A 26722-nucleotide genomic window follows, 5' to 3' on the forward strand; every position below is an offset into this window, starting at 1 on the left:
TGCAAATCATACAATATGTGATCACTATTTCAGCATTGCCAAATTCAAAATGTACGACCAACTGAAAAAGAGATTAGCAGACTACCGAGTTTAAAGTGAATCAGATAACCAATCACAATCAGGTATTTACTCCATGTCCAATATCTAACCGTAAACGCGAACGAGTTTTGAGAAAAAGTTAGTAGAATGTGGAGCACATTTTTATATAGTAGTACTCTACCGTCCCAGAGAAGTTGACACACTTTCCTTTTTACTTTCTCCCACAAAAGATGTCACATTTCCCTTTTTGGAAAAAGTTCTCTCTCACATGAATATAAAAATGATATTTTCTCTCTCCATTTAACACACAAAACAAAACCTCCTAAAATCCCGTGCAATTTTCAAAGTATGTCAACTTCTCTGGGACGGAGGGAGTATTAGTTTTATAATATAATGTGGGCGGAATGAATTAGTGGAATGCAGGGTCAACTTACCAAATATAGTAAAACTGAAATGTGACATTTACGAATGAAAAGGGAAAAATGAGACATTTGATGGTGGACGGAGGGAATATTAGTAAATGGTTGGACCAAACTATTAAAAGAAAGAACATGATACCAACAATTAGATTGAAAAGTAAAAGATTAAAATAATTTGACCTCAATTTAGAAATGCTTTCTTTTGCGTCCTAAATTATGATTATTTTTTAAAATTTCTGAACGATAGTAATTGCGTCTCAATTTGTGTTGCTAAAATTTAAGTTTTCTTTAGTGTAGGTCCATAAATGATAAACAAAAAGAGAAAGAAAAACATTCTTAAATGAATATAACTATGGATTGCGTTAGTGTGCTAACTATCTTAATGTGATACTCCCTCTGTCCGCGAATAGGAGTCCTGTTTTGCCATTTTAGTCCGTCCGGGAATAGAAGTCCCGGTTCACTTTTACCATAAATGGTAATAGGGTTTCACATTCTGATGCACTATTTTTAGCACTATTAATACCTGCAAGTATACAGAATAGAAATAGTATAGCCAAAGGTAGGGATGTCAATGTAGCCCGCAACCCGTGGGCCGGCCCGAATAGCCCGCCAAATTTACAGGGTTAGGGCTGAAAATTTCTAGCCTGATAAAATTACAGCCCGATTAGCCCGCACTCGATTAACCCGCAACCCGTTAGGGCCAGGCCCGAAAACCCGATGGGCTGGCCCGGAAACCCGATAAGATTTCTATCGTTCTATTTGTTTGACTCTAATTCGACAATTCATTGATATTTTATAATATAGATTACTAAAAAAATAACTTTCAATTTTATATATTAAATATATAAATTATATATTAAATTTTTATTAACATAATAATAGATATATAAATTAGAAACTTCAAATTCATTAAAATATATACTTTTAAATTTCTAAAACATGCTTTAAAATTTCTTGATTTTATGTTTTATTTTACATAAATCTCAAATATTAGTATTTGGTCATGTTTATGTTTGAGTTTAAGCATATATCTCAAATTTATCATAATTAAATATTTTACATTTTATAAATATAATAATTTTCACTATTATTTATTGGATTGAGCGCATGTTAATTTTATCGTTAGCAACCCGATTAGCCCGCTGGGCTAGCCCGAAACCCGAGCTTTTAGGGTTAGGGTTGAACTTTTATAACCCGAAAAAATCATAGTCCGATTAGCCCGCACCCGATTGACCCGCAACCTGAATAGGGCTGGCCCGAAACCCGATGGGCTGGCCCGATTGACATCCCTAGCCAAAGGTCAGTACCAGATATCGAACACGGGGAAGAAGAACACAAAGTGTCTATCTCCTACTAGAACAAATTACTATCTGGAGAACCGAAAGATTTTGAAAACTTTTGAAAACAGAAAATATGTAAAAGCAAATAACAACTGATTGCAAATAAATGATGGAGATAAAATATAGAGATGAGGGGAATTCCAGGGATGTGCGTTCACAATTATGGGTATACAAATTCCAAACTACAACACCCTAGCACAGTTACTACTTTGATAGGACGAGTCACCTAGCTTATGCTCATGCGATACAAACATTGATTACAAGATTAGGGTTGTCAATCCTAACACGTAACTCCATAAAGTTCCTAAGACCCTTGAAAAGCCCCCACTCTCAATTAAAAGTGTCGTTTTAAAGGAAGCTAACTGTAGTGTCTACTAAGTGGATCTAACTCGTTAGAACTCTCTCACAGTTATGAAGCAAGTTATATTATATCATGCAAGATTGTGTCACTCAATCATGCAACATCAGAATTACTTAGGAAAGAAACAAAGTAAAAACGAAACGGATATTAAATAGAAAACTGGAATTGTATAACCAAAGTCGTTACTAACACATCCCTAGAATCCTATGAGTTTAGTTACACATATTGGAATAAACTAAACACATAGATTGAAGGGAAAACAATTTGAACATAAAACTAAAGCAAATAAAACCCGTAGGTTGAATCCTTGTCGTTCTTGATGTTCTTGAAATCCTTCTTCAACTCCTTGCACAAATGACGTACTCTAGCTTTTAATCTCTGGGAATTTATGTTGCAAAAAGAAGCTCCGGTTTGATGAAGCTCGAGGTCCTATTTATAGGGGAAAGTCAATCCTCATTGTAGAAGGAAAAGATCTTCAAAATATGGTAAATCTTGGAGCAGATCTAGGTCTGATCGGATTCGCCGCCTTTCTCCGGCGGGCCGCCGCACCTTGGCCGGCGGTCGAGTCTCTGTTCCTTCGGCGGCGGACCGCCATATGACTTCCGGCGGTCGCCGGGCGAGACTCGTTTCCAAGCGTAAGTTTCCGAGGCGGGCCGCTACATAGCTCTGACCGCCGGGCGCCGGCAGTCGCCGTACAGCTTGCGGCGGTCGCCGGTCGCCGTCTGGACTCCAGAATTCCAGACTTTGCGTTTTGACTCCCTTTTTCGGCTCAAATATGCACATTTATCACAAAACACGTCAAAATACCAAAATATATAAAATATGCTAATAATGGACATGTAGATGACTTTGACATAAAAAACGGACAAATAATGGCCATAAAACAATGCAAAATCCGAGCGTATCCCTTCCACTAACTCATTCTACTCACATTTCATTTAAAACTAATATATACAAGTGAGACTCCTAATAACGAACGAAGGGAGTACTTGCTAACTAATCAACACATTATATTAAAAGAGTCCAAACTGAATAGAGCGTTATTAAAATATAATTAGGCACAAGCAAGTTTGCTTCTAGATTAATGTTGAAAATTAAATTTACATTTAAGCATGTCTTAAATGAATAAGTTACTTATTAATTACAATTAGGGCTCGTTTGATAAGTGACGTGGAATATATCTAGGTTAGTTAGTGACCAATATTTAGAACCAAGTTAGGGAAAGATATGATTTTAATAACACATGTTTGATACCTTAGTTAAATTTTTTCTAATAAATCTATTTTGTTTGATAGGGAAGTTATGAAATCAGAAATTAATATGCAATGACAAATTTGACCTAAATAAATTCATTTATTTCATGTATTGTCCTTTTCCATTGACCTAATCAAATCTTCTATATTTAGATATACTCTGCGTAGGAAACAAAAAGATTTGGCTCTCTTTTTTCCCTTCTTATTCTCACGACTAAATCTGCACGCCAAACCTAAATCAAACTATGTTTATTTCCTATATATACTCTATGTGAGGGGGCAAAAAAGAAGAGAACATCCAATTTTGCCTTATTTTTCCCTTCGTATTATTCACGGAGGCTTGTTCTTGTGCACTGTTCTTTGAAAGGTAAAAAAAATTCTCTTTTCTTCCTCCGTAATACTCTTGTTACACACAATAAAATTATCATGATAAACAAAATAAATCCTTCACCATTGGAAGAATAAATAAAGCTCTATTGTTGGCACAAAGAAACAGACTATGATCAATTACACTGCATAAGGAATTAATGAAACCAATACATACATATATTGTTATTTAATACTTGCTTTATGTAATGACGGCAGACCATTTGCAGCAAAGTCTTTGTTGGACCAGATGTGTCAAAATGGTTATTTGCCGAATGCAGAAGTATACAATGAGTTAATTTGTTCTATTTCTAGGGGAAAATTTGTCGAGGAAGCACTGGAGTTGAAAATGGAGATGGTGTCAAAAGTTTGAAGCCTAAAATGAGTGCATATGGAGCTATTATTGGAGGTATGTGTCAAACAGAAATTCTTGCTGCAAATTCTAATAGAAAGAGAGAAAGAATTGAAAGAGCGTTGGAAGAAAAGGGTATGAAGGAGATAAAATTGTACTCCCTCCGTCCTCCATCAGGAGTCTCATTCCTTGGCGACACGAATTTTAAGAAATGTTAAAAAAAATGGGTGGAAAAAAAGTTAGTGGAATAGGGGTCTCACTTGTATGTATTAGTTTTAAATGAAATGTGAGTGGAATGAGTTAATTGAAGGTGTGACCCTATTACTACCATTTATGATAATAGTGAATCGGGACTCTTATTCGCGGACGGACTAAAATGGAAAAACGGGACTCCTATTCACGGACGGAGGGAGTATTTGGATTCATGAATAGAGGCAGATTGCTATCCGACGAATTTGAAGAGATACATATGTTAGGGTTTGTATACTAGAAATCACGTTTCGAGTGATTGAATACTGTAAATCTCTTATTTTATTTTCCAAAGAATAAAACAGATTATTTTTGTCATAATGTTGTTATGTTTTATATTTAATGGATGTTAATGCATGTTTAAATGTATAAGTTAACTTAACAAAATCTAAGTCTTTGTTTTAGTAGACCGGTTGTGGGCGGCGTCCACTTTAAGATAACACAGTCAGTCCTAAACAAAGAAAAAAAAAGAATTTCACAACCTAGATGGAATTAGACTATCCATCGTGAAAGGTTGCAATGTCAGTCCGCATATTTCTAAGTCTTACTGAAATAAGATGACATTGGTGTGGTAAAGCACTGAACGGATCTAACAGCAAGACTTGTCCTTGGGCTATCTACTGAAAGGCGAGGTCTTGATAAATATTTGTTTCTTAATCAATGTAGGTTAGCATTGAGCATACGGTATTGATTATGCATTACTTTGACTTATCAAATGGTGCGGGTTTTTCGTAACCCAATAATCCTGATATATTGGGTAGTGGTGATTAATATCTAGCGGTGCTATGATTGCTATTATATTGAATCGTGCGCGAGGTGAGTCTCGTTTTATAATGCCCTCAAGAGGAGCGCGAAACAAGGTTTTATTATTCGGAACCTAGCTAGTTGGAGTTTGATACTCTATGAATAATAAATAAGCATTTCATGCTAAGTCCACTCTTGGAATTAATAAGAAATTAGTTAATTAAGTCTATAGCAAACATTAATTAATTAATGGATATTTTTATCTTAAGCGTGGAAAATGAAAGTTAAAACTTAAAACAGAAACCCGGATTACTTATAATTTCGGATTTGGATGGGGAGAGTTCAATATTACTTCTGTAGTAGCTGCTAGTATTCCGGTGAGATCAGCCCACACTGATATTGGAGTACAGTTCGGGAACAAGAGAGAAAATCTGTGGTCTAGTATTCAAAGCGTCACGTGGAGAAGTCGCTAGCCATCATCAATTCTTTGGAGAATTAATTAGGTATTATTTCTGTTCCGGAGAAAAGCATGTTTTAGGTTTCAATATTCTTAAATCATGATTAATTCAAGTTATGAGCATGATACATGTGAGAATTACACGAATAGCTTTTGTCTGAATAATCTGCTAAATAGATCTAATTATTATGTGATTTATTTGTGTGATTAATAATTATTAAATTATGATAGTCTGACGCACGCTTCCGCTGCCAGTTCCTTCAACATATCAGCTCATTTTGACGCTGAATCTGCCGAGCCGAGATGGGCTTTAGAGAAAAACAAGGGCTTGTAAGAGCATCCGCAGCGGTGCTCGCTGGGACGGCGCTGCTCGATGCATCGAGCACGTCCGTGCCACTGAGCAGGCGACATGACGCGTTTCTATTCGCCAATGGTTTATCGTTGGTTTTTCTTTTTTCTTTTTTTAAAATCGAAAATATTACCAAAAATAAAAAAATATATTTTCAGATTTGCAAAAATATAGCCGTTTTATTACCCTTTTTTTTGAAAATTTTTAAATTTTTTAATCCCAAAATCATCTATAAATACACACATTCATCATCCATTTTTTACATCAAATTATCACTCATTCATATATTTTCATACAACTCATCTACATCAAATTGTGTAATGTTTAGCTTTTAGGATTTTAATTATGTAATTTTTAATTTTTTTGTAATTTGTAATATTTCGTATTTTTAATGCATTTTAATATTGTGAAAATATTTTTATTTAAATTGAATAATAGAATGGTGGAACCCTTCAACATATCCTTGCGGAAGAGTATGTATAGATGATAGTAGTACTTCTTTTATTTGGATTTAGGCCATCCAACCAGCTTTTGGTTTAAAATTTTTTGATATCTTATTATATTTAAAAGATAAAGATTTCTGTAACTAGAATTTTCAATTCTATAAAGAGTGAACTACATAAATGGTACCTGATCTTTCACTTTCGTACATAAATGGTACCTGATCTTTATTTTATATCATTTTTGGTACCCGGTGATAAAAATAATCCTAGGTACCAAATATGTGATTTTTTTTCATGGAGGATATTTTTGGAAATTTCCATTAAATAGTACCAATTATGTGATTATTTTTTCTTCCTTTCTTATTTCTCTTTTTCTTCTTCTTTATTTTTTCTACATTTTCTTCTTTCTTTTTAGTATTTTATCTTCCTTTTTTTTATTTTTTTTCTCCTTAGTTTATATTTCTTCTTCCTTCTTTTTAGTGGTTTATACGTACATCTAATTGCATTCATAATATAAATAAAAAATAAAATACCTAATTAAATTAATTATTTAAAGTAATTAAATCAATTGAATATTTTTTACTAAATAATTTTATACTCATTTTAAGGTTGAAACACCTAGCTAAAAATATTCAACTTTTTATATCATTATGAATGCACTTCACAATGTTAAAATTTTTATTAAGGCTATATTGATTAGTTACTAATTTAATGTAAATTAATAATAATAATTATTACATAATATTATGTGATTCATAATTTATATAATTATACTACAATTATTTATTAATTACTATCAATTTTGAGTATTATAACAATAATAGTTATAATTATATTTAAGTATATTTGAATGATATTAAAAATGAATATTAATATTAATATTGATTATAATATCACTTTTGGTACTAATTTTATGTTTGCCCAAAACACCCTCTATGATATAAATGGGAAAATATATTTGTTTAAAGGGTATTTTGGGAAGAAAATTGCATCATGTACCAAAAATGTGATTTATATGTACTAAAAATGATATAAAATAAAAATCAGGTACCATTGACGTGCAAAAGTGAAAGATCAAGTACCATTTATGTAATTCACTCTTCCATAAAGTAACTACTAGTATCATATGTCTTAAATATTATGTTTAGTAGCTACTTGTCCTCAACATTACAAAAGGGTAGTACTATTTTAGATCCAATTAATCAATTATGTTCGTTCCCGGAATTTTATTCTTTGCTAAGTTGATAAACAATATTACTACTCTTTTCGTCTTAAAATAATTGTGTAATACTCCCTCCGTCTCACTTTAGCAGTCTCATTGATTTTTCTGTCATCTTTTTGTAAAAATGATAAAAAATAGTTAAAGATGAGAAATGATAAATTAAAAGAGAGAATAATATTGAGAAGAGTCTTATCTACATTATTGTCTCTCTTACTTTACCATTACTTTAACTATTTTTTATTATTTTTACAAAAAGAGGGCAGAAAAGTCAATGGGACTGCTAAAGCCGGACGGAGGGAGTATTTGAGGTGAGTAACAATTATTAACATAAAAATAATTATACATTTGGCTAGGTTATATTTTTTATTTGGATTTAAGCCATGTAACCAGGTTTTGATTTAAAAAATTATGATAGCTTATTGAAATTAAAGGATAAAGATTTTTCAGCAAAATTTTTCGATTCTAAGAAAGTATTGTTAGTTGCGTTTGATATGGACATTACAATTACACTTGGTAATTTCTTGTCTTCAACACTGAGAAATTTTGTATATCTATACTAATGTGACAGCGCCATTAAATGACAATGGTCAACTTAATTTTGTACCTAAATTTTGTCCAGATCAATAAGTAAAAATTATATCTATAGACAGACAACAAATAAATTTTGTCCAGATCAATAAGTAAAAGTTCTACCCAATAGAAAATATCGTCAGCCCAATAAAAATATAAACAGAACGGCCCAAACAGCTAAAGCCTAGAATTAAGGATGTCAATCGGGCTAATCTAATGGATTTTGGGTAACCCTACTCCAGGTTGCAGGCTAATCAGACTGAAATTTTATCGGATTAAAAATTTGCAACATAATCCTAAAAATTTCTGTTTTTAAATATAATTATTTTTTAATCATTTTAATTTATTTATATAGAAAGTTTGTATTTGTTCTTTTTAGTTTGGAAAAGATAAACTTTTGTCCATCTTGCAACATGTTGTCTAACATTTACATTTGTCATAATAGGTAACATAAGACATGTATATCAACTTGATTAAAATAATTTATTAATAGGAGTATAATTTAATGGCACCCCATCGCCACCCTAGACTAATTTCTTAGCCCAAATTGGGTCTTGGGAATATGTCCAAATCTTATCCGCTATAAACCTTGCATCGTCAGGTTTGGCATTGCAAACTTTTATGCAAATTTCTGTAATATCGTTAACCATAACATTAAAACATGAACCACTTAAATTTTCAGTGTTAAAAATTGGCCAGCATCCCCCAACTATTTCTTTATATGGAGCATCTCTTCCTTTACATATGCACTCATGAACCCCTGGTGGAGTATAGGGGTGGGTCGATACGATATATCGTATCGAAAACGTTGTATCGTGTATTGTATCGAAAATATCGATATGAAAGAATTTCATATCGTTATCGTATCGAAAGTTTCGATATATCGAATTTCTATATATCGAACTTTCGATATAAAAAAATTTCATATCGTTATCGTATCGATATTTCGATATATCGTATCGAAATTCGATACGTTAAATATCGGTATATATCGAAAATTTCGATATATATCGATATATATCGAAAATAAAATATCGATATATATCGAAAATATCGATATATCAAAAAATTTCGATATATATCGTATTTTCGATATAAAACGATATATCGCGATATAAGGAAATTCATATCGTTATCGTATCGAAAACTTACGATACGATATTGTATCGTATCGAAAACTTACGATACGATATCGTATCGTATCGAAAATTACGATATATCGAAAATTCGATAATTTTTTGATATTTTTCAATACGATACGAGCGATATATCATTTTTTCGATATTTTTCCCCAGCCCTAGTGGAGTATCTGACATAGATTCATCTAAGATTGCTGCGAAGATTACAAGGAGTGTCACCAACCTTATCGTCGGTTTGACTCTTGTCATATTTCTTTCGTTTGTTCAAATATAATTTTTCACCAGTCTTTACATATGCAGCCCATTTTAGATAGGTTTCTTATGAATTTAATGTTGAAAATCTAACCTATCTTCAATTAAATTCATTATTAATTGCATTGCCAAAACATAACTTTTGAGTTTGAACCGAACTAGGAATATGTTTTTAAATTACAAAATCGCCATTGTTATGCATCTCAATTCACTTTTACTATACTCCCTCCGTTCTCGAATATGAGTCTCATTTCTTTTCGGCACGCGTTTTAAGAAATGTTAAGAAAATTGGATGGAAGAAAACTAGTGAAATATGAGTCTCATTTGTATATAATCGTGTTATATACATTATCCAATTTATCATTTCCAATCTCATTAGATGCATATTTATTTTGAAATAAATCGTGTTATACGATATATTTATGATTAAAACTATTAAAACTATTAAACCTTTTCCAGGGACTATTTGTGTAGTTCACTTTTTTTTCAAATTATAGACTACGAGATGATTGAAAAATATTAAAATTATAATATAATTAATCATTTTTTAAAGTTACAGAGCTAATCTTAATTTAACTGAATTTTATGTTTTTTTATTTTTTTCCCCATTTATCCTTTTCATAAAACACGGGATGAGTAGTATTTTATCCGTTACTGCACATTTTCAACTCCATCAGAAAAAAAGAAGGATTTTCCACATTTTCTGGCAACAATTTAGCACGAAACAAAATCAAAAGTGCGAGCCGAATTCACGGGTTTCAATCTATCAGCTGCATGAAGAAGAAGTAGAATTAGGTGTAGACATCAAGGATAGTTTTGGATTCAAGAGAAATATGGTTATCGGCGTGGTTACCACTGCTCAGTCCGCCGGTTTGGTTTTCCGTCGCCGTCTGCAAGCTATTGCTACGCCGTTTTCTCCTTTTATCAGGTTACGCCCTCCACGACGGCCGAATACCTGTCTCATCCCTAGTAGGTACCATCCGCTTCGCTGCTATTGGAAAAACGTACTATCTTTTGCCGCTATAAGTAGTTAATTGAAACTATGTTATTAGGTTTTCTTTAATTCACTTCCTGTTTCACCTGAAATAGTGAGACTCAGGTGTTAAAAACACTCCAATATGATGTAGTACTACTAGTTTATTGTTATTCATCTTTTATTTTCTTGCAGGCTTGACTCTTTTAGTTTAAGGTGTTCATTCACTGACACTGATGTCTGTGACTTTGTTGCTAATGATGAAGTCGATGAGGATCATACTACATCTCCTTGTTCAGTTCCAGTTGTTCGTCTGAAATCTGATTGCCTGGACGCAGAAGGACTTCATTTACTTGGTGGCAATTTTGTGGATACGGTATTCACAGCATTGCCTGTAAGTTTTGTGAGATTCCTCCATTTTCCGAAACAGTGAATTCTGCACTCTTACGTTGGCTGTGCTTCTCCTTGGGGTTTATGTAGGTCTTGTCCGAAGAGGAGCAGAACACCATTGCTTCAACTCCTGCTCATCCAGCTGGACTCTATGGTTAGTTTTCTCCTGTGGGAAGTTAGAGCAACACATGCTTGATGTGATGGTGACATATTTACTAAGTTTAACATGTAGTATATCCAAGTACACATATTTTCCTATGGAAAGCTTTTATGATAAAAAATTAATATAATACTACGTTATTCTCTGGTCTATAAGATATTTGATTAAACTGTTACAACTATAGAGGGACTGGAAACTTCCCAATTGACTAGGTTTTTAAGTGTTGCCTGATCATTGAAATATTGCTTGGCATGAAATCACTGTTTACCAAAGGAATTTTAAGAAAAGGTGAAACTAGTTGATGAAAAGAGATATTTCTCGTTGATCCATGATTCCATGTCATATATTGCTACAATTCTTGAAAGTCTAGAACTAATTTCTCACCATGTTCCTGTTAATGAAAGCAAATTTTATATCCAGCATATTATGGTATTTATTTGTATGATTGAATCTTCTAATGAAATTGAATGTGTAACTAGCTTTATACGCTAGCTGCTTGGTCGGGAATTTGGTTGAACAGCTGTGGAATTTTGCTTGGCCTGCTTCTATTGCATTGATTCATCCAAGTCTTCTTCCAGTGGCTGTCATGGGCTTCTTTGCGAAGGTATCCGTTCCTACAATCATTAGGCCATCAAATTTAGGATCCATGGAATTACCTATTGTACTGCAAGAATTGATGTTCTATGTTAAGACAATTGAAATGATTTTTATTATTTTTTTATTTTTTATTTATAGTTTAAAAAAAACAATTGAAATGAGTTATAGTCATAGAGAATCATGATGATGTTCGAACCTGGGTCTTGGATCTATCAAGAAGTTCTCTTGCAACTCCTTTGCAACATCTATCTTTCCTATAATTCTCTTACTTCATTTCCCTTCATTTAAAACTATCGCTTATGCCCTGCCTAGAAAAGTTCAGGTCTTTTCATGGATATTGGTCACATTCAATGTGTTACAAAGACGCTTGTCATACATTCTCTTTCCCCAATGGTGTTATGTAATTAGCCTGAAGACCTAAAACTTATCATTTGTGCAGCTCTCTAATGCTTATATTATGACATAAGAGTGTTGAATGCACTGGGTGCAAAGTAGATTCCTCCACATCATCTACTGTTTTGTTACCATCTAATTTTGTCAGGTTCACATGAAAAATGGGTAAAGCACTGTGCGGGGTTATCATTCTGGTCCCCTCCCTTTATAATCAAACTCACCCTTTTCCTAGTAAAATTCCATATTTGGTTGTATTACAAAAAGGAAAGAAAAGAAAAAGAAAGGAAAACTATTGAACCTTCTGTATCTTAACAGCTTGCTGTAATAGTTGGAGGGCCTTTGGTAGGGAAGCTGATGGACTGCTTTCCAAGAGTGCCTGCATATAATTGTTTGACTGTTATCCAGGTAATTTTACTGGGACTACAAGAATGTTCAATTTCAACATTTGGCCAAAAGTTATATTCTCATACTCATTCACTCCAGGTTGCTTCTCAATTGTTATCCGTTGGAATGATAATTAATTCAAATATTATACACCCCAATTCTGTGTCTCCTGTACTTCTCCAACCTTGGTTTGTTATGCTTGTATTAGCTCTAGCCATAGAGAGGCTCTCCGGACTAGCTCTAGGGGTTGCTATGGAGCGTGATTGGGTTGTTTTGGTATTTCCTTTTTCTTCTTAACTAGTAATTTGGAACCTCCTTTAAGTATTTTCTCTTATTTATACTGTTAATATGATATTTCAGTTAGCAGGAACAAATAGACCGGTTGCTCTCGCTCAAGCAAATGCAATGCTTAGTAGAATTGATCTACTCTGTGAGGTGATCATCAATGTCTTCAAGTCTGTTTTTGTATCTCTTTAGTGAATTTATAGTTTATTAGCTCTGGTGCTTATAGCTTTCATATTCTTGTAATCATAGATTGCAGGGGCATCATTATTTGGCATATTGTTATCTAAGTATGAACCTGTGATGTGCTTAAAACTAGCAGCTAGCTTGATGATGTGTTCACTGCCCATTTTGGTAATATGCAGCCTTTCTATTTCAAAATTGTCCATTACGTCTAAATGTTTATCAATTTTAGCTGGCCTTTGCTCTGTGGCAGATTTTCCTCACATGGCTAACGAACAAGCTTTCTGCTGGTGTTCTGGCCCATGCCAAATCTCTACAAACTGGTTCTGGATGTTCACCTACAGGATATTCCCATGAGACTGAAAATATATGTAATATCAGTGTTTTCAATCTTTTTCTCAGTTTTGTTCTGTTGTATTATCTGATTTAGCTGTCCTTCTCTTCTGCACAGTGACATCAGGTATACATGCTATAAAGCATGGATGGTTTGAATACATTCAGCAGCCTGTTCTGCCGGCAAGCCTGGCCTATGTTTTACTCTTCTTCAACGTTGCTCTTGCTCCTGGCGGCCTAATGACTGCTTTCTTAACACATCATGGTATTGTCCACTCTTTGAATTTTGCAAACAGCTCGATGAGTAGCATCTGCTGACCTTGATTTAGAAGAAACTGATTAGTGCATGGCCATGTCAGTATAGTATAATTATTTTTTTTTATCTTTTATTTTTATTCCTTGGATAGTTATTTGACTGAAAAAATCTGCTTCTATCAACTTTCATATGCCCCATTTTGAATCTCATTTAATCCATTGATTGATTTCTTTTCTTCCACCAACTAATGTGTCTAGTCTACTGCTTGTTTGGTTACCTGGCTTGCTGTTGATGTGAACATTTAGTTTGCAAAAAGGCTAGTCACTTGTCACACTTCTAAATTCCTTTTGTAAAAAGGCGAAACACAACCTGCTGGAGAAGCATGGGAAGGTATAATGCCATTATTAAAGAAATGGGAATAAAGTGCTAAACTTGTTTATCTCAGGAAAATGAATAACTTAAGCAGGAAAGAACTTGCAAGTTATTCTGTTGGTAAATTGGTTTACAATTTGAAGGTCATGAGGGGAGATACTAATTTTAGGAAAAGTAGATTAGCTTAGTTTCTTTGAGGAGACCATTTGTTTGTATTTGGAGTTGGTGATCCACTGCTTCCACTAGCAGATACAAGAGACTCTTAGCGAACATACAATACTATTTCTATTTGGTTTTATTGGAGGTATATGCCTATTTTTGTGAAAAAAGTAAAAGAAACAAACCTGATATCTTATACTCCCTCCGTCCGCCATTGGGAGTCCCATTTATGGGCAGCACGAGTTTTAAGAAATGTTAAGAAAAGTGGGTGGGGAAAAGTTAGTGGAATAGGGATCCCACTTGTATATATTAGTTTTAAATGAAATGTGAGTGGAATGAGTTAGTGGAAGGTTGGACCCTATTACCATTTATGGAAAAGTGAACCGGGACTCCTAATCGCTGACGGACTAAAATGGAAAAACAGGACTCCTATTCGCGGGCAGAGGGAGTACCTAATTACCTATACTATTCCACTAAATGTTGAGGAACCTACAATCTATATCTCTTTGTTTCACAATTCTCCATGGAACACTAACTACATGTAAGGATGTAACATTTATGTTTGGATGGATGATTAGCTCATCAGTTACAAAATTGGAGTATTGAGTTAAGTAGGGACCTAAAAGATCCAATGTTATTCTTTGTTTTGGTAGACAATGATTGCATGAATCCAGTTGGCCTTTTTTCTTTGTTGAGCCTGAGCACTGGAAGTTTATGATGAAACATAAAACGTGAAATGTTGATAGGGTTGGGCATTTAGAGGCTTTTGATGTTGATATAAGTATATAATTTTGCTTTTATGTTCTCATCTTGGTTATAGAACAATGACTAACGATTTTGTATTCTATTTCTATTCGACTAACAATGCATTTTTTGTCAGAGAAATGGACAGATGTTATGTCATAGAAAGCTGTACTGATGTTCTCAACATTGTTTCCAGGCTCATGCATTTTTAAATTACCCAACTTACATGCATGTCCTCTGATCTCTCCTGTTCTTTGTACTGATCCTTGTCTCTCTGAAGGATGTGAAATTTAATGTTTGAAGATAATATTTTCCCCTTCATATTGGTTCTCTTTCTTTGTATTCATGTGGTTGTTATTGCTACAGGTCTAAATCCTTCAATTATTGGAGCCTTCAGTGGATTATGCGCTTTCATGGGTGTCACGGCAACTTTTGTGTCCACAAAAATGGTCAACCAACTAGGCATTCTGAAGGTGTTGTTCTTAAAGTATTTATTTGTTGAAAGATCTTATGTTGTTGTTACTCATCTTTGGTCATAATGTTAATCTTTTACACCAGGCTGGAGCAGCTGGTCTTGTCTTTCAGGCTTCACTTCTTACCATAGCAGTTGGTGTATATTGGAGTGGTTCTTTTTCTCACAAGATTCCACTCATGTTGTTTTTGTTTTTAGTTGTAAGTTTCTTCACTGTTTTCATCTAAAACTTGAAAATAATAACCACGTGAAATGGATGCATTTGAAGTTGCATTCACCTAATCACTGAGTGCCAGACAACTAAACCGCTGCATTACCAAAAAAGAACACACGGTCTTCTTAATAGATTTTGTTTCAAGATACTTATATAATTACAATAGATTTAATGTTTGACATATTAATTATCATGTGTGTTGGCGACCCATATGGAATATGGGGGTGCATATTTGAACAGGATTGTGTTCTTCTTATATACTTGTAAATCATATACCTTATAGATACTTGTAAAATAAAATGTGGGTATATATTTATCGTGTTTTGCTTGTCTTAATCTTGTAGGATGTGTGGTGCGCCTTGACATTCTCTAATGTGTCAAATATATTTGACCTGTCTCTGTTATATGTTCAAATTTAATTATTTATTCTTTATGACAAGAAAAAGCTTGAGATTTTATCAATATCTTGTGTATGCATATAATAAAGTTCTTTCGCAACTTGAAACTATATCAGAGCTTCATTTGGATCTCGCTGTTAAAGTACTCATATGCTAGAACAATTTGTATTGGCAGGTATTGTCTAGACTGGGGCACATGTCATATGATGTTATAGGGGCACAGATTTTACAAACTGGGATCCCTGCCTCTAAAGCTAATCTCATTGGAACAACTGAGATTTCATTTGCTAGTTTGGCAGAGTCGATAATGCTAGGGGTTGCCATAATTGCAAATGATGTTTCACAATTTGGATTTCTGGTGATGCTGTCGCTTCTGTCAGTAGTTGGAGCAGCTTGTTTATACTGTAGATGGTTGAAGAAACCAACTGACATTCAACGAGATCTTTTTTCTTTTGAGCTGCTGCAGTCTTCATAAAGTAAGTAGATAACTCTATGTTCCTAGTGTTTTATTTTGTTTGTATGCTGATAACTTCCCAAGAAGTACTATCCTGCTGAATGTCAACTTCGAATGATGATTGTCTAACAAAGAAATATGAGGAACAAATATGCATTAAATCTGGTTCACATCCCCCTGAGAGGTAATGAGTATTAGAATGGTATGGTAGTTTTCAAAGTAAGAAACAATGGAAAATTTTTATCTTCTTGAGTAGAAAATCTCACAGTAATATAGTTTGTCCGAATTCTAGAAAACAGAAACTGGAATGAGTCCTTGGTTAAGAAAATAAAATTAGAGGAGTAAGAGAAGATTGTTAGTTGATTTCAAAGAGTTGAGCAAGAGCTAGGAGTTAATTCCCTGGTGCTGATGTTAGTTAGTCCCTCAAAATATGCTACTAATTAGAAATATAAAATCATGTTAATCAAATCTCCTAATTGTTAACCTTATCCAAGGATTTCCCTTGAGACTATTCATCCTGCATGCATAGACTTGCTGAACCTAGTGCCATGCCAGATCCATTTGGCATGTTTTTGAAGCTGGATATTTCATGTTGTGGGCTTGATATTTCATGGCAAGATAAAGATTGTAATATATCTGTTTCTGGATTCAGGATACCTGTAAAATCATCCCAAATTTCTAACCGAGCATCCCTTGTCATTTTGGACAGTGGCAGTTGATCTAGGAGGAATTGGAAGAACAAAGCAAGTAAATAATGATTAGGAAATCTCAAATTGCCCACTTTACTTGATGCTTGAAACCCCAATCAAATAATTTGGCATTGTGGCTGAAAATTTGACATTTCTAAGTCTAGAACTGAATTACTAATGTATTTGCTGTGTAAATAGGTCTGCAGATTGCCTCTAGTTTGTAAAATGATACTACATTTTTTTTTTTTTTTTGTGTACCTCAGCTGCAGGGCTAACTTCAGCAACTGAAATGAAACTGGATTCAAGTATGAGGTGCAGTTATCTCTAACTGGCTAGAAGCCTTAAGTATAACATCCTGTCACTCAGATACTAGCCGTGGCAGTACGAAGAAGGCATTTCCCATGGTATACGTACATGATAGCTCATCAGATGGCAATGATCATGTACACATATGATATCAGTCAGAATAGTCTCTTTCTATAGGCAGGCTGTAAATACATACACATACTTTCTAATCAATTGTTCAAGAAATGTAATTTCCTTTCGCTAAGCATCTATTCTTCTGTATGTGGACACCATTATACGAGCGACCATCCTGAGAAGAGAAGAGCTATGGTGCATTAATTTAGAAGTTTAGCAATGGCCTGCAACTGAAGGGAAAAGATGGCATGCAAATATCAGCAATCATGAAAATACAGTCTACCAATATATGACATTCATTTATTTTGGTACGTTTTTAATAGTCGGCTTGCCTTGTGGCTGGTCCCTTTTATTGCTCGTCTTTTCATCTGTTTGGTACACTTTACCGAATAATTCACTGTTGATAAATGCGAGTGAGCAAGATGGATACAAAATGATGGAAATTTATTGAATCGGAGTACTGAACATAGATGCATTTGATTATTGCTTCTTGAAGTGGTACTGCAGCTTTGCTAAAGATAGCCGATGAAGTAAAACATAATCGAGTGGCAGAACAGGGCTTGCGGGAGGAACAATCGGAGAGATTCAGGCTTTGTTCACTGTGGACCACCAATTTGCTGTCAAACAATAACAGTAATGATCTTTTCTTTTCTCTCCCTTGTTGTATATGCATGTGCTGTAACATCTGCTTTGATGATCTTTATCTGTGGGGATATGAAAGGTGCTAGTTTCATTAAAGTTTCTACGCGTACGTTTTGTGGATGGGGTCATTTTATGCAATTCTGTTAGAATCTTTATTAGGGTCAACCAAAAATAATTTCATCAGCACCGTACATCTGGAAAGATGAAAATATGAAATTTGTGAGTGCTGTTGGTTAGGACACAGCTCCTATAATGTTCAACGTGTATAATTGGTTATAGTGTGTTGCATAGTTGTGGAGATGAAATGCGTTAGGTTGGAGAAGCTTTCTAGTATTAATTATTAGTATTAAAAGTAGAATTTATCATTTTTTGTGGTCAAGTTGAATGCTCCAGGACGAAGTAACAGTGTCTATAACTTTCTTTACATGTGTGATTTTGGACTATCATATTATTTTGCATTTCTAAAGTATTGACATATTATTACTTGTTTTGTCTAATGGCGTTTGAGTTGGCGGAAACCGGGACTGATTTTTAAAACAACAAATTTAGTATCAACAATTTTATTGTTTTTTACATTCTTTTCTCACTAGTAAGAGCAAGACCTCTTCTTATTATCCTACAAAAATGATTCTTTACGTTAAACTACTGTCCTCAAGGAATGAGAGCGTCCTTATAAAATTGGATGTCTATTATAGCTTTTATATAGTAGTACTATAAATTAAAAGTAATGATATAAGAAATACTCATATGGTAGTATTATTTGTAGCAGTAACAGTTACTATATTTATTCTGAGTTTCACAATCACATGCATTATAAAATGACTGGAAATCTGGCCTACTAGTTGGAGTCTTGGATGTGAATTATCTTATCAATTGATTGCACTCTCTTGTCATAAATCAAGTAGTACTACATTTGGTTACTCTTTTATAATTTAGTTTATTTTTATATTTTTGAGAAATTGAAAATCACTAACGTGTTCAAACAATGCATAAAAAACGAAATGTAGCAATTTCGGTCGCATGCCAATGCAAATGCGCATACTATTACTTAGAACTAAATAAAGTCATGACTTACTTGTAAGAAGTTATTTGGTCGACACAAAATTGGCACGACAAAGATTGAATTTTATTACATAAATTATGAAATTAAATGTTTCTTATTGTACTTTGTACTGTCTAAATAATTATAATAAATATAATTATACTTATATATCCATCCCATGGAGCTGTACCATCAATCCATCACGTCCACAAATGGGAAAGAGACTTCTGTGCTCAACGGTTTTTTTTTAATTTTGTTGTATGAAATTAAACATGCATATGATATTTTTCACGTACAAATTTGTATGTATGAAATTAGTAATAACTAATAATACATCCCCGGTTGGATCCGCCCCTAAGTACTGGTCTCAGACCGGCGAGGAGTACTCAACGCGGATGAACAGCAGCAACTCAAGCGTGGCTCAGGAGACCACCACCGTAGAGTCTCCAACGGCGATTGGGCGCCTGAACAGCTCCTCCAGGACCAGACCTGCAGACCACCACCATACACTCATCAACTCATTAATAATAAAATGAGTATACTAAATAAAGAAATCAAGTCGCCGCATTATATTATATCTAGGTAACATATGATATGAGACATCCAATAGTTGTCACGTCGAAATCGAAATTGAAAATCACAATTTAAGTTGTTTGAGCAAACAATTTAATTTTGTCACGAAATAAAACAATCTGTGTTGCTGGGAAAATGACAACCAAGATAAAAGGAATAAAACTTGAATTAAGAAAATACAAAAACACACATTTGCATATTTGTTGGAGCTATCCTATTCTAGAATATTTGTTACAAATTCATCCACTCAATATATCCCACCGCTTAGATGAAACATCCCTCTAATGAATGAAGATCTTTAAATTAATACGTATTGCGGCCGAAGTTTGTTTATGTAATAACTAATCATATCAAATCTAAGTACTGATTGACAGTGACACCAAAGTTTTTGCCAACAAATGAAGGTGTTTTGTCATGACATATTTTAGCTAGATTAAGAGTAGTGAGTAATTAGTGGAGAGGAATGCACATGCAATGCATCCTAATCACATCGTGTGATATATATAATCTAATATCATCATTATGGAACTGAATTATCAACTCCATAACTGATTTGATATTTCTTTAATTCTCAGACGTTAATTATGCAAAAAAAAAAAAAACCTGATTAGTTGGAAAACGATTAGTGTTAGGTTTAATTTAATACAATTACGACAGAGTAATCTTAATTAATTTGAGATATCCATTCAAAATGCACTCTTATATTCACATTAATTTTAAACAGCCATTTTCAATTAACTAGAGAAATTAGAATGATTGGACTAGTTCATATGGCAAAGTTTACCACAACCATAAGACTTGTTTGGCACGAGGGCCGGGGTCCAATCATGTTTAGTTGCAGTATTTATTTGTCCACCTTACACTATTACTCTCTCTGTCCGATAAAAAGAGTTCTATTTCTTCATATTAGTCCATCTGTGAATAGGAGTCTCGGTTCATTTATAGTATAAATAGTAATAAGCTTCACATTTCACTAACACATTCCACTCACATTTCATTTAAAACTAATACTCCCTCCGTTCCATAGTAATGGAGACGTTTCTTTTCGGCACGGAGATTAAGAAAAATTGTTTTAGGTGAGTTAAGTAAATGGAGAATAAAGTGGAAAATGAAAAAGGTAGAGAGATGAAGAGAGAAAAAAGTAAGAGAAAGTAAAGTAATTATGGAAAAATGTGTTGACTCTTACTAAAAAGGGAAATGACTCTATTACTATGGAACGTACCAAAACGATAAAATGACTCTATTACTATGGAACGGAGGGAGTATATACAATTGGAACTCATATACCACTAACTTTTTCCCCCATTTTTCTTAGGAGTAACACTTTTTAAAACTCGTGCTAGAAAGAAATGAAACACATATTCGCAAACGAAGAGAGTACTATTAATGAGTTAATAGTCATTTAAACCATGAAGTTTAATAAAATTTCAGCCAATCTTATAAGATTTGAATAAACTGAAATAGTAGTAAATCATTAAATTCCAAATCCTTTGTTTGGCAAAATGAAATAATTGATATGTAATTGAATTTAAAAAAATGAATGTGAGTGTGTTGTGTGTGTGTGTTTGCTTTGTGTGTGTGTTTGTTGTGTGTGCTGTGTGTTTTATTTTTTAACTTCAAAATTTAAAATAGATTGATTGGCCTCCAAGACCGCAGTATGAAAATTGATTAATTAAAATTAGCTTGATACTATCGCACTTTTACACACGCATACGCCCACAGTCATGTCATATGAAGTATTCCACTAAACCTTTCCTACCGTCATCACTCTTCTCTCTCTCAAAATACATAATTTATAGAAAAAGGTCGCCCGTGTTTATCGCGCTCTCTGTCATACTTTGGCATAGTTATATCATTCTAATATCAAACAGTATTTTACTATGCTTTTCAACTTGTCATGTGTCGTGTTTGCGCCAAACCAAAATCTGTTTACTCCTTCGTCCCCCTTTGAAAGTCCCAACTAAATTCAGCACAGATATTAAAAAATATAAAGAAAAGTTGATAAAAAAAATTATAGAATGTGAGTCCAACTTTTTTATATTAATTTAATAATAAAATATAAGTGAAAAAATGTGAGGCATAATATTATTTATGGAATAAGCGACTCACACTCCTTTTTGGGACGTCCCAAGATAAGTGACTTATTTCCTTTTTTTTATTCTCTCCTATTTTTTCTCTCTACTTTATTTACTCTATTACTTTATTCATTTTTCACTCTACTAACAAAACCTCATTTCTTTAAATCTCGTTCCAAAAAATTTGTGCTCAGTTATCTTGGGACGGAGGGAGTACTTTCCCCCAATTCTATTTTCGACCATTTCTAGCTAAAATTATGTTAGTGGGCTAAATAAATACTCTCGCCATCTCATCACAAGTGAGGCGTTTCTTTTCGGCCGTTGTTTCGCAAAGATGAGAATAAATAATTAGAGTGAAGAGAAAGTAAACTAAAAGAGATAATAATATATACATTATTCTCTTACTTACTTTACTTTCTCTCCATTCTAACTATTTAGTACTATCAATTTTGCAAAACAACGTCTGAGCTGAACCGTCTCACTTGTAGTGGGACGAAGGGAGTAGATTAAAATAAAAAAGAAAAATTATAGAAATGACAATTGAATAAAGTAAAAGAGAAGAAAGATTGTTATATTTTGTTAAAAAAAATGGCTCAACTACAATAGGACAGCCCTAAAAAAAATATGACTCAGCTATAGCGGGATGGAAAGGGTACTTATTTCATCTCAATCTAAACGAGAAATTTCTATTTTAAAATACTAATTTAGATAGTGATGTTTGATAAAATAAATTATAAATATTGTAAATAATAAAATATAAAAAAATAGAGAATATAATATGAAAAATAAGAAAATAAAGTAAAGAGTTAAATACTACTCTCTTCGTTCCACAGTAATAGATGCATTTCATTTTCTGCACTCGTTTTGAAAAAATGATATTAAATTGTAAAAGTGAAGAAATAAGTAAAGTAAGAGAGAGAATAACGTAGAGAAAAGTCTTATCTACAATATTCCCTCTCCTAATTTACTTTTTTTCACTTTAACTATTTATAATTATTTTTTTAAAATGAATGTGCAAAATAAAATGTCTCTATTACTGTGGAACGGATGTAGTATTAATTACTCCTTCAGTTCCCTAAGAATATGACTCAGATATACTCCCTCCGTCTCATATAAGTTGAGACAAAATTTTTGGGCACGGAGATTAAGAATTTATATTAAATAAATAGGAGAGATGAAAAAAGTAGGAAAGATAAGAGAGAGTAAAGTAAATGATGGAATAAAGTAAGAGTGATTAGATGTTTTGTTTTTTGTTAAAAAAGGAAATGACTCAACTTTATTGGGATGGACTAAAAAGAAATACGATTCAACTTTTATGGGACGGAGGGAGTAGCATGGACTGAGGGAGTATTAAAAAAGGAAAATTAATCAAATAAACCGGTGCATGTTGGGTTGATGATGTAGACTTATTACATGAAGTAGATATGAAATGGTATACTAAACTGAACATATTACGTCATCTTCCTAGCTAATCAATAGGGAGTAGTATTTCAGATAAATTACATCAAGGCCGTCAATGCGCCATTTATTATTTGATTGATTGACCTCATTTCACAACAAGCAAGTTTTATGGTGATGAAAATACATTTTAGGGCTATGCTTGCACACTATGCCCTCCAATTTTTATTTCATTTATATAAATAACACAAAATGCAAATTGTCAAATTTTATATCTCTACTAAAACGACGTTATTTTGTTAGAGCATCTCTAATAAAAAAAATGAAAGAAATATATCTATCTATTTATATTCTCATAAAGTGAAATATATCCTTTTAAAAAATAATATATTCCAAAAGAAAAAAATATATAGAAAGATAACTCATTTTTTTAAAAATAAAATAATAATATAAAATGCATTGGAAAACATAAAGTGTAATGCCTTCTCAAATATACCTTTTTCCTTGAAGAATAGTTTTTCATGAAAAAAAGGCAAATATGGTAGTAGTTACTCCCTCCGTTTCTTCATAGTTGAGTCATTTTACCATTTCGGAAAGTTTCTCCATAGTTGAGTCGTTTCCTTATATGGTACTCCCTCCGTCCCGGGGTATTAGACTCACTTCTTTTGGGCACATGATTTAAGGAATTGATATTTAAATAGTTAAAGTGGAGAGAGTAAAGTATGAGAGAGGGAAAAAGTAGGAAGAGAAGAGAGAAAAAAGTAGGTGGAGAATAAAATAAGATAGATGCTTTTTGCTAAAAAAGGAAATGAGTCTAGTAAGTTGGGACATCCCAAAAGGGAAAGTTGGTCTAATATCTTGGGACGGAGGGAGTAACTTTTTCCTCTTTCTTACTTTACTCTCTCATACTTTATTCTCTCTACTTTATTCACTTTATACTTTATTCTCTCTACCTTTTCCTCTCTCTTACTTTTTTATCTATTTATTTAACACACCCAACATTTATTTCTAAAACTCTGTGCCAAAAAGTTCCGCCTCAACTATGAAGAAACGGAGGGAGTATAAGATTTCACATCTCCATTGATGGAGAGGTAAAAATACCTCTTTAAAATGGAAAAAGGTATAATACATTCTCAAATACTTCTTTTTTTGAAAAATGATTTTTCATAGAGAAAAGGTAAACATGGTAGTTATATGATTGAACCTCTCCATTTATCTCTCCCCTTGGAGATGCTCTTAGAGTATGTATTTTTTCTTTTCTTTTCCTCTTCACCACCGGTCAATGCAGTTTGACTGTGTTTTAAAGGTGACAAAAGATTTAATTTTGTGAAATTAAATACTTCCTACGTCCCAAAGAATATGCACTTTAGGAATAACACGGGTTTTAATGTAAAGTTGGTAAAGTAAGAGAGATGTAGAGAGGAAAAATAAGTAATTATTGTTAGTGGAGAATGAGTCTCACCTCATTAGAGAGAAAATTTTTTCTAAAATTAGAAAATGTATATTATTGTGGATGGATTAAAAAGGAAAGAGTGCATATTCTTGTGGAATGGAGGGAGTAGTTGTGACATCCCTAACCCGAAAGTTGCATCTTTTGCCTATTGATATAGTTTTATTTATCATTATATATTTATAATGTTATTTGCATTAATTATATGTTGCATGAATATATTAGTGGGTATGTGTAAGTGTACTTAAATAGTAAATAATTAATTTTAAGTGTGCGTGTGCAATTACGTGAATATTTGCATGGGAGTATTTTGTGAATATATATACATATATGTACGTTTCATAGATATGAGTACAAAAGTGGGTATGTGTAAGTGTACTTAAATAGTAAATAATTAATTTTAAGTGTGCGTGTGCAATTACGTGAATATTTGCATGGGAGTATATTGTGAATATATATACATATATGTACGTTTCATAGATATGAGTACAAAAGTAAATATGACTAGTATACTAAATAAGCTTTATTTATATACTTATATTTAGATTTTTATAATAATTTTTTGTATAAGTTATCTTCTCCTTACAATTAGATATCGAAGTGACGCGTAGCACCATATGTTTAACTAAGGATTGCTACTTGTATTAGAGCATCTCCAATGGTCGGCTAGCGACCGGCTAGCCGATTCGTCGCGCTGGCCGATCGGCTAGCCGAACCATTGGAGTCGGCGAGAGCGAAATCGGCGAGCGCTTCGGCGTGGGTTGGCCAATCGCTCGGTGCTGGCCGAAGCGCTGGCCGACCGGCTAGCCGCCATTGTGGTGGCCCGATCGGCCAGCGCCTATTTTTGTTTTTTGTTTTTTTTTTTAAAAAACCTATATAAACGCGATTGTCGTTTCATTTTCATTTGCACCACTTGTTTTAACGAGTTTTCTCTCTCTAACTTTTTGTACAAGAGCATCATCGAGCGATGGATCACAACAACGAGTCCAGTCCAGCGACGAGTGGATCTCAGACTCCCACGGTACCTGTGGGATCTGGATGGGGGCAGATGGGCCCGGGGTTTAACATCCCTTGGAATCAGATGATAGGGATGATGGCCGGTGCGCCGAGGGGGGCGCAGGGGGTATGTCGGGGGGTATGCCATGGGGGATGCCGGGCGGCGGGCAGGGGAGCGGCGGACAGTCAGCGCCCGGGTGGGGGGGTATGCCCCAGATGCAGCAGCAGATGATGCTGCAGCAGATGATGGGGATGATGTGGCAGGGCGGGATGCAGGGGGGATGCAGCACGGTATGCATCCCGGGATGCAGGGGAGGTGCAGGGGTCACCGGGAGGGGACACGGTATATCGGCCCTCGCTTGATTTTTTGACGGCTTCGTCTCACACGTCGACCCCAGTGGAGACGCAGTTCACTGGCGATGACCTTCTGTCATTGCATGATATGGGGATCGATCCCGAGAATCCGGATACTCCCGTTCCAGCGAGGCGGGCCGCGCCGAAGAAGAAGACGAGGGGAAGGCCAAGGCGGTCGGCGAGTCATCGCAGCCCGCTGTTGACGACACCTCTGGCCGGAGGAAGTGGACGGAGGATGAGTACGCCGGGGTGGCTAGGGGGTGGTTGGAGGTGTGCCCTATAGGAGGCACTGCCCGCACGGGAAGGACTTCAGCCCGGAGGAGGTCCGGAAGGGGTGGGAGCGCACCAGGGCCGCGGTGGGCCGTTTTGCGAATTTGTACGCCAACGCCCTCCGTCAGCTCAGTAGTGGGCAGAATGAGGACGACGCCCGGAGGATCGCCGCGAGTCAGTTCCCCTTGCAGGGGAAGTATAAGGAGTTCACCTTCTGGGAGTGCTTCTTGTTGCTGAAGGACTCCGAGAAGTTCCGGGCGGGGTGCGACGCTGGGTGGCCGAAGAAGCAGCGACTGAACTATAGCGGCGACTACAGCGGCAGCAGCGGCGGATCCCACGATCTCCCCCCGGATGCTGAGGAGTTTCCATCCCCTCCTTCATTTACTGGTCGCCCCCGCCCGGTTGGACAGAAGCGGGCGCAGCGGGCTGCGAGGGGCGGATCCCCCCTATCGCCCCGCGAGGTCCAGTCCTCCGGCCTCCCACCCGCCCCACTC

General features: G+C 34.7%; 1 protein-coding gene across 2 annotated transcripts; it reads left to right on the forward strand.

Moving 5' to 3' along the window:
* Positions 1–10213: 10213 nt before the first annotated feature.
* On the forward strand, positions 10214–18166 carry LOC125222640 (solute carrier family 40 member 3, chloroplastic-like). 2 transcript variants are annotated; one of them, XM_048125362.2, is made up of 14 exons: positions 10214–10528; positions 10724–10922; positions 11009–11072; positions 11558–11682; positions 12384–12473; positions 12552–12728; positions 12813–12887; positions 12987–13088; positions 13171–13288; positions 13369–13515; positions 15148–15254; positions 15340–15453; positions 16041–16341; positions 17272–18166. In XM_048125362.2, exons 1-13 carry the CDS (start codon positions 10389–10391, stop codon positions 16338–16340), a joined length of 1758 nt encoding a protein of 585 aa, XP_047981319.2. In that variant the 5' UTR covers positions 10214–10388; the 3' UTR covers position 16341; positions 17272–18166. The 2 variants fall into 2 exon arrangements, with proteins under 2 accessions (XP_047981319.2, XP_047981321.1); XM_048125364.2 differs by having other exon boundaries at positions 10214–10524; positions 10795–10922.
* The last annotated feature ends 8556 nt before the right edge of the window (positions 18167–26722 follow it).

Source organism: Salvia hispanica, chromosome 1 (genome assembly GCF_029641045.1).
Source record: "Salvia hispanica isolate PSC_SH4W2 chromosome 1, Shi_PSC_v1, whole genome shotgun sequence".
NCBI classification, from domain to species: Eukaryota; Viridiplantae; Streptophyta; class Magnoliopsida; order Lamiales; family Lamiaceae; genus Salvia; species Salvia hispanica.